The sequence below is a fragment of the Cannabis sativa genome, chromosome 7, assembly GCF_029168945.1.
Source record: "Cannabis sativa cultivar Pink pepper isolate KNU-18-1 chromosome 7, ASM2916894v1, whole genome shotgun sequence".
In the NCBI taxonomy this organism is placed as follows: Eukaryota; Viridiplantae; Streptophyta; class Magnoliopsida; order Rosales; family Cannabaceae; genus Cannabis; species Cannabis sativa.
Genome location: NC_083607.1, coordinates 35,105,985 through 35,115,150, shown reverse-complemented (window position 1 = coordinate 35,115,150; position 9,166 = coordinate 35,105,985). Strand labels below are relative to the sequence as shown.

The following is a 9,166-nucleotide window of genomic DNA, read 5'->3' as shown; positions in this document are numbered from 1 at the left end:
GCATGGTCTAATTAATAAATAACATAAATGACAATTTTATTTTATAATTAATTATAATTATTAAATAAATAATTTTGGCATTTATAGGATTGAATTGGATAATATGGTATTATTGAAAGAAGAATAAGTGGTTCAAATAAAGTGGCAAAATTGAACTAGAAACTGGTCCACTTCATAGACGGCCATTAAGTGAATTTCGCCAAGTATTTTATTCTTTTTTAATCTATATAATTCAACCCTAAAACTTAGTTGAAACACTATAAAAGGAGCATGATGCCCTCATCTCATCCTTTCTCAACTTGACTTTTCAACCAAATAAATGTAGTTTTCATTTTCTGACAACTAGTAGATGAGGGACACCTTCAATAGTGATTTCAAACCTCTTTCATTGTTCTTCACCATATTCGAACCCTTAGTGCAAGAGTGACATGCCCACACATAGCAAGTCAAGTACTCAATCATAGTGAGTAAGATGGTGGTAACCAAAGCCGAAGGGGAGAAAGAGATCAAGCCTCAGATCTTGATAATACACTTCGATAGAAAGGAACAAGTGTTAGAGATCTGAGCAGAAGGAGTCATTATATTCCACTGCAACCATGTAAGGTTTTGTAAAAGTCATATGTATTTAATTTCTTTATTTTCGAGATACTCATATGTAGGATGTTAATTCAACATACTTGTTAGTAAATCTAGATCCTGGTAAAATATTCCCAACACACACTCCCCCACACTCGCACACACGGCTCGCATGTGAGCCCCTTATGGGCTCGCATGCAAGCCCCCACACCCATCTTGCACATATGCGACACGCCACGCGTGCTTTTGCACTTCTGTGCTATCTTTGCAGGATTCACGGGGTAACTCTCGTGATGGTGCAGACGCGTCTTGACATTTGGAGTACTACTTTTGAGAAGTAGGCATCAGGCAAGTATGCTAACTTGGCGCATTTTCACGGGTCTTTCTTCTCTTAGGTGAATAATTCCAAAAATTAAAGGTGCAGATTTTTGGAGTTAACAATGCTTTTTAAGGGTTGACAAATTATCCCTTAAACTCAACAAAGATGACATGCAAATTTATAAGACTTTTGGCATTGGTAAAAGTTGTTTTCATGTAATGATAATGGTTACTTCGAGTAACCTATCCTCACAATCTAATTGTTGTGTTGTCAATTAATCATGGAACAATGATAATAGTGAATTTGCTCTAGGAAATTGATGAGGTGATTGCATGCATACATGTTGGAAGAATGTCACACACTACCCAAACTCATTGTTATGTCTAAGAGTAATAATATGTGAACTCACAAATTATATACTAATGTCACACGTGACACAAGTCACTTAAACTAATTATTTTTATTTAAGAGAATCTTACTTATAAAAATCAACTTGCTCCTTAGTATTTGTCATATTTGTGCGTAATTTATGTGTGCACATGTCATTATTCTATGTCAAAGAGTGATGATATGTGCACACAATTACACACAAATATAACACACTTATGTTGGCAAGTCAATTCAACCAATTATTTTTATTTCAACGCATCTCACTAATCAAAAATAACTTTTAATATAGGTGTTTGTTACATTTGTATGTAGCTTATGAATGCTCGTCGATAAGGTTATTTCCATGAAAGTTGAATTAACCAGTTACTTTTATTTCAGGATATCTCACTTATCAAAAGTAACTTGTAATTAAGGTGTGTGTCACGTTTATATGTAGTTTATAAGTGCACGTTGATAAGATCACTTCCATAGAAGGTAAACTTTTCCTTTTGTTTGTCAGGTAAAACCCCTGTCGTATTTGGTTAAAGCTATGGCTATATTTGATTACACAAAGTAGTGTAAAGCACTTAGCAATTTTTCACATAAATAAGAATGTGAAATTTCAATATATTAAGAGTGTCCAAGAACATTGGAAACATTTGGAGATGTCTAATTGTGGTATTTCCACTTATTTGAAAGGGAATTGTCGCGAATATAATGTTTTTTCGAAAACTTGCTGCCTACGAGTTTGAGAACAAGGATTAAAACATGTCTAATCATTTTTTTTCAAAAAGTGACGAGTAACATGTCGCCTGTGGCTAAGCATATGGGAATTTCAATAACGTGTTTTAGAAGTTTGAAGCTCCAAAACTTTAAGCAAATGTTCTAATCTCATTAGCTGAACTTGATGGTAGTTCTTACACGATAATTAATAAAAGTTATTAAAGTTAGGGCTAATTAGCAATTTTTTTCCTCGAATTTTGAAATATATTAAATTATGCCCCCTGAATTTTTTTTGCCATTAAAAATTTTCCCTGAACTATTGAGATTATTAAATTTAAGGACTTTTGTCTATTTTTATTCAATTTTACTGTTTCAGTGATTGTTTATGTAATAATCATGCCCCTTGAACTTTCATCCATGATAGAATTTTTTTACTAAAATTATATAAAAGTCCTTAAATCTAACAATCTTAATAGTTCAGGCGAAATGTTAACGACCAAAAAATTTCAGGGGATATGATTTAGTACATGTCAAAGTTCGGGAAGAAAAATTACTAATTAGCCTAAAATTAAAAAGTTTAATCACACTTTTCCATTATTTCTCTCCTAGTTCGCCAAGATTAAAAGTTCTCTCAAAGAATTCATCAAAAATGATTGAATGATGAGTTCAAAGGCGTGTTGTCCTCACTCCTCGTTTCATTGTTGTAATCTCAACCATCACCCTAGTGATTGCAATAAATAGTACAATAAAATTTCTTTCATGTGAAAGTCTTGATGGTCTTAATTGGTTGAAGGGTATCTCACTACAACCAACCATGAGTATGAACAACGGAGTATTGTTTCTCCTGTGTTCTGTGCTTCGATTCATGTGCGACTTTCAAGTCCTTTTCAATTATATTCTAATATATTTCATTTGGGGAATTACTTTTTGTTTTTCATTGACAGACATTTGAGGAATTACATTTAGCAAAAGAATGAAGAGATGTTTTTGCTAAAAGAGAAAAGAAAATTTTCAGCTGATTTTATTTATTTTTTTTTTTGTTTACAATTTCACATTACACTATAAAATGTCATTTCCTGGTAGAGAAATAATTTCAATTGGCATGTGAAATGTAACTTAACCTGTAACCATCTTTCCTTTTTTCTTACCTTGGGCCTCCTAAGGTAGCTCTATGATTATTATCTGTTGTGGTAACAAGTTTCCTTCAAACTGTTCAAAATTTATTGAAGCTTTGTGTGGAAGACTTGTGGAGGTCCACTCCTCTTTCACTTCGGTAGAAACGGAGTAGTTGAAAGAAGCAATATTTCATTGTTTAACTTTATAAGGATACAAGTTAGTGTCGTTTTCCTACATAAATAAGATTTATGAAAATATTACATATACAGAACCAGAGAATTCATGTTTTAGGAAAAGTAAAGTAATAATAATACAAAGATACTTGATGAAATGTAAATATTCTCCTCAAATTACATATAGAGAACATATGTGTGAGAAAGAGCAAACCATGTCCTGCCGTATATTCAGTGAGAGTTCTTTTTTTTTAATATTTATAATTCTTTATAAGAAAAAAGAAACAAAATGAACCGATTAAATTTCTCTTCAAATGCATGTCGTTATTATTATTGAAATTATTTTGTTTCGTTAAGGAATGAAAGAGACGGTCCTCTGGAGCAAGAACTCGTTCGGGAGTTAGTCTATGAATCCATATAAGCCCGTACGACGTCAACAATTGGAGCACAACATATTGGACAATTCCCACTGCTCCATTGCAACTCGTGTGCACACTTGAAGCACGTGCACATATGCCCACATCTGTTATAACAAAACGATACAAAATGAATCGAACGACATGACGAAAACAGCTTCAGTCAGGGCAAGTTTTTTGCTTTTAGAACAATGAAAGCTACCTGTATAAAAGCGAGTCAACTTTCATTGCGTAGCAGATGCGGCAGTTTCCTTTCTTTGGTACCCCCTCTGCTGCTTTGACAAAATAACTCAGAGTCTCAGTCATAATAAAGCTTCCAACCCCACCCAAAAAAAATAAAAAGAAAAATTGAGTATTATTTATTTTTGGTAGAAATAATGGCGTGAATAACCTGATTGAGTTTCTTGCTTCATGGATTGCTGCATTAACATCATCTGCATGTCCATGCAGCTCTTTAATGAATTTCTTAGCTCGGACATCTCTCGACTAAGTTGCTCCATTTGTCCTCTTAGTTCAAAAATTAGATCCATTTCCTGTGAGTTTCATTTATTCAAGAGATTTATTTCATATCCTAATATGTACTTTACATTATATTGCTGAAGCTTAAACGAAATAGAACAGATAAACAACTTACCATTGAAGAATGGTTTCGAGAAGAAGAGCAATGCCTGGAGATATTATAGTAAGATTGAGACGGGAATTCTTGACGTGGAGATGTTGAAAAGGCCCGGTCCGAATCATCACCAATTTCGTTATAACTCCAAGACCTTAACAGAGGTGGTGGTGAAGGGATTTTCTGAGATGATATTGATTGATCAAAATAATCACTGGCTTCGTGATATTGACCACTGATGAGGCTTTCTTCATGTTCTACTTCCGGTTCCTCATCAATTTCTATCTCTCCTTCAATCTCTTCTTCCTCTTCTGATTCTTCTTCCTCATGTTGTTGTAGTTGACGTTCTTGTATAAACGGTGTCAATTGGCTATGCTGTTCATCATCCTTTTCTTCTCCTCCATCACTACCGGCAGGATTTGTTAGTCTTCCCAAGCGACTCTCCATTAATCTATCCATTTTCTCTCGAAAGTCACTTGCAAGAAAGCTTGATACTGTTCCTCTGAATACATTCATTGAAAAATCAAATTTGTTATATATTCTTGACAGTTAAGCAAAATCACACAAAGCCAAACAGAACATAAAGTTTGTTGTATGGCCATATGTTAATTTCAATTACATCTATTCTCATTGGAAACGTATTATCTTAACTTGATATCTAATAAGGAAAATATATGCTCTATGAATATAGAGGATAAGTGTAAGTTAATGTAAAAACTATTATGGAAAGCTATGATCATATTAATTAACTACCTTGGATATCTATTTTCTTTTCAAAATTTAATGGGAACATATTTCGTTAAACTGGCATGGAGTCTTAGTATGTAATCAAAATGAAAAACAATAAACACAACAATAATAAAGGAAAAAGAGGTGCACCTTTCAAGTAGTTGACGAATTTCAACTTTTTCTGAGTTAGAATTCAGCATCTCTTGGTACCATTCCTGCCTGCGGTCTTCCCAATAGCTCCGAGGCCTAGATATATCTGCGATCCAGTCGAAGCTGGTGTCTGCATACTGTGAATAATTTTCTTCTAGTTCTTCAGCAGCATCATTTCCATTCCAGCAGCCATCAAAACAGGTGCTTAAATCTGCAGTTTCTTGTGACTCAATATTTCTATTCACTGAGCATGTTTCACTGGGAAGATCTACAGTGGTATTCACAGCAGAACATTCTTGTAAAGCTGAGTTCTCTTGCTCAACAAAATGAACATCTTGAGTGTGTGAGTCATCTTCCAGCTTATTAGGGATAGAAGATTGTTCTTGTTGTGAATCTTTCTTGCTTATTTCACTTTGAGGACTTCTAGGATCAGCTGTTTCACTCTCAAGTGTTGTGCTTCGATCTGCCCCATAGCTAAATTTCTCCCTACATTAAAGTGAGTTCAAATGATTAATAAGACCCAGAGTTGTATTATCCGCATTAAGAAATAAAATTTAAAAATTAAACGGCACAGTAATAAAATTTATTCACCAAAACAATTATCTTCATATTGCTACAAAACAATAACTATTAAAGTTTCTTTTCCAAGTCAGAAAGCAATAACTATGAAAGTTAATCCCTTTAACATATCTAATAGTATCACTCTTCTTTTTAAACATCATCCTCTCTGTCATAATGAATGAGAGTTCAGTGAACACATGATACTTATAAAGGATATTTAAGTCATTAGTTAGCCTTCACTCACTTTTATATCGAATAAGTGAGTAGAAATGACACATTGATTTAGTGAGGAAAAATATCAAATTAATTTTCTTTGCAAATATAATTCAGTTAGTAGTTTTTTATTACTTCAAAAATGCTAATTTTGTTACCAAAAATTGCCTAGGCACAATCTACTTTGAGTGTGTTTTTTGTTCCGTATTTACATGGAGCAAAGGACAAAATTTAGTTTAAATAACACTTTTAAGCTACTGACAACCGTAATGTTCGAAAGAGTACAAAAAGACAGTAAAGTTTCGAACAAAGCAACACAACACAGCCCACAATCATATAAAGCTAAAAAAAAAAATAGAATAAAGAAAAAGTAGAGAACTGAAAAGGTTGACCATCTGGTAACAGACTCAACCATAAAAGTAATGCTATGATAATAATATTTTAATATGCAAAATAGTTTGTAATAAGATTTTCATACCTGAGATGCAGGATGGAAGATCCTTGAGGCAGCCTCTCAACTTTAGGTGACGTTAACTGCCAACGATGCTGATCTTGAATTGCCACGCCACGTTTTAGCAACCTAAGTCGAAGCATGGACTTTAAACGATAAAAACAGAACAAAAGAAAACATCACTTGTGTTAGAATAACTACAGACAACACCCCAAACGAAAAAAGACTAGAAAAGAAATGGCAAGTGGCAACAATTTCACCTGAATTCGACCTTTCTGGGTAAATCTAGAAACTGCAGCGCGTTCCACCAACCTGTTGAGCTCAGCATGCCTTTCCCTTTCCATCTGCATAAGCAAATCCGTGAATGCCTGCCGCCCTCTGATCCTTGGGGAGAATAAACGGTGCTCTAAAATATGATCACTTGCCATGGTGCGGTCCACTTCTCTTTGTGGCGAGCTCAACGGCTCACGATCATTATCGAAAGAGGAAGAAGAGGATGATGATAAAGTAGTGTTAGTAGGCTGCCCATGATTTGCAGCCGTTAATCTCTTGATGATATCAGCTACTTTGACTGTCTCTCTTTCCCCTGCGTCTGAGTTTTGGCTACGAGCAGGAGAATTCTGACCACTCCAATCCGCCAATGATTCTTCATTCGCCTGCCCTGTGTCGAGAGCAGAGCTCCCTGCTTCATAGCCTCTTGGTGCTTCTTCTTCTTCCTCTTCTTCTACCGGAGGAGCTGAATTCTCGTTACAGCTCAGCCCGTAATCTGACCGGCTTGTGGTGGACGATGAGCTTTGATTCTCGCTGTTGGAGCGGTTCAATCTCTTTTCCCAAATCTGAACGAGAGAAGAAGCACCGAGATTTTGAATTCCGGCTAGACTATCCGATCGAGGCAGAGCTGCTCGCGGCGTATTTGAAGTTGACAATGCCGACGAGAAGTCAGCCTCTTGGGGCTTACTTTCAATCAAGGCGGCTGTTGTTGTTGTTCTTTTAGCTGACAGTGAACGCCGCCATGGACATTGACTAGATGAAAATTCGTCTCTGTCCTTAGATATTTCAATTTTATTCTGGTTCTGACTGGTTTTCTCTTCCTTTTTAGGAAGAAGAGAATTTTCATCGGCAGGGAGTGAAATGCAAGTGTGTAGATGATCCCTGACCAAGTTCTTGAATCTTTTCTGAAAGGAATGACTTTCTCTACACCCATCTCTACGATTATGATCCCTCAAAACACAACCGAACGGAGAAGACGAAGCGATTTCCACTTGCGAAGACGCCATACTTGATGTCTTCTGATTCTGTTTTCTGAATTCCAACCCGTATACCCTCCTTAATTCAATCTCTGATATTATTCATTGAATATATCAGAATCAACGAAGAACAAGCCATTTGGAAGAAAAAAGAGCCAGGGTGAGGAGGTGGAGGAGAAGTTGAAGATGTGAAGCTTCAATACAATCCAACCTCACAATTTTTTTTTTGGGGGGGTTCACAAATGGGATCTATCTTTTTCTACAAACTGGGAAAATCCCAAAAAGGACAAACATTACAACCCAACAAAAACATGAGGAGGAGCTATTTACAGGCCTTCTACATTTGTTATCCACAAAAATAGGTTGCCAACCATTTCTGCTCACTATATTTGGAATCCTAAACGAAATAAACCTAAGGGAAAAGAAAAACAGAGCAAGCACATCAAATTAAACAAACAACAAAAAGACAACAAAGAAACAGTGAATAATTATCTAATTAACCCAAACACAGAACAGAACAAGAGACAGAATTTGGATTGTTAGGCGTGAATGATTTCTAACCCCAAAGAAATGCTAGATGAGGATGAAAAGTTATTTTCAGTGAGAGACAACAAGGAAAACTGGAGCGTTAGAGTTCTTATGTACAAATAAATTTGACTTGAAAGAAGGAAAACAGGGCAAGAGAGATTACTGCTAATAAAACAGTGAGAGGAAGTTTGGTGAGGAAAAAGTGGAGCTAGAAAGAGAGAGACGTTGGGTTTTAGCCGTTGGGAACGTGGGTCATAACAATTACAATGTAATTATCTATTAATCTATAGTATGGTGTATGGGTAGAGGGGTATAATGTCATTAATAAGCATATTAAATTTGGAAGAAAAAAAAAATCATGATAGATTTTTTTCCTTATTGCCACTATTTTTTTTTTTTTACTAGAATCCTTTTCACCACGCTTGAATCTCGAGCATACAGGAAACCTTTCATTTCCAATAATTAAAGATGGGAAATCCATTTGCATATATAATTAAAGAGAAATGGTATATTTCTAGCTCTAAGTTGTTATAGGTGTTGGAGATCCTCAGTTTGAGTCCTAAGTTATGCATTAGTGTAATATATTTTATATAAAATACAATTTAATATAAGACTATACAATTCAATACAGTGTAATACAGCGTAGCAAACATACCCCTAATGTTCTATTTTTTTCTAATTTTTGTTTTTTTTTTTTTGTATTTAACATTTATTAATAACAACAATTAATTAATAAAAAAAAATTCTAATTGACATTGTATTTATCAAATGATGAATGTGTCTTCTCACTTTTATAACTTACACTATATTTATTTTAATTATGAAGTCAAATTTAAGTGCAGTTAAAATGTATTTTTTTTTTACTTTTTTAGTATTACAAAATTATATTATCTCTCTATATATATCCTATTATCTTAAATTTCTCTTATTACTATCACCCTTCATAAGAAATATTCATTTATCTATCTTTATAATTGATAGT

General features: G+C 34.5%; 1 protein-coding gene across 4 annotated transcripts; it reads right to left on the bottom strand.

Annotated features, from left to right (window-relative positions):
* Nucleotides 1–3,275: 3,275 nt before the first annotated feature.
* On the bottom strand, nucleotides 3,276–8,475 carry LOC115697472 (uncharacterized). Of its 4 annotated transcripts, none has more exons than XM_061118803.1 (8): nucleotides 8,348–8,434; nucleotides 6,670–8,068; nucleotides 6,437–6,555; nucleotides 5,185–5,670; nucleotides 4,327–4,807; nucleotides 4,084–4,225; nucleotides 3,895–3,967; nucleotides 3,276–3,799 (listed from the first exon to the last, which is right to left on the bottom strand). In XM_061118803.1, exons 2-8 carry the CDS (start codon nucleotides 7,684–7,686, stop codon nucleotides 3,682–3,684), a joined length of 2,436 nt encoding a protein of 811 aa, XP_060974786.1. In that variant the 5' UTR covers nucleotides 7,687–8,068; nucleotides 8,348–8,434; the 3' UTR covers nucleotides 3,276–3,681. The 4 variants fall into 4 exon arrangements, with proteins under 4 accessions (XP_060974786.1, XP_030480352.1, XP_030480355.1 ...); XM_030624492.2 differs by having other exon boundaries at nucleotides 8,218–8,421; XM_030624495.2 differs by having other exon boundaries at nucleotides 3,895–3,964; nucleotides 6,670–8,475.
* Nucleotides 8,476–9,166: the final 691 nt, after the last annotated feature.

Excerpts from the sequence above, each read along its gene's own strand:
- LOC115697472 (XM_061118803.1), bottom strand. The coding sequence starts at position 7,686 with ATGGCGTCTTCGCAAGTGGAAATCGCTTCGTCTTCTCCGTTCGGTTGT. Across the intron at positions 4,808-5,184 it reads ATTCGTCAACTACTTGAAAG|AGGAACAGTATCAAGCTTTC; the intron begins GTGCACCTCTTT and ends GAATGTATTCAG. Across the intron at positions 3,800-3,894 it reads GTTGACTCGCTTTTATACAG|ATGTGGGCATATGTGCACGT; the intron begins GTAGCTTTCATT and ends TTGTTATAACAG.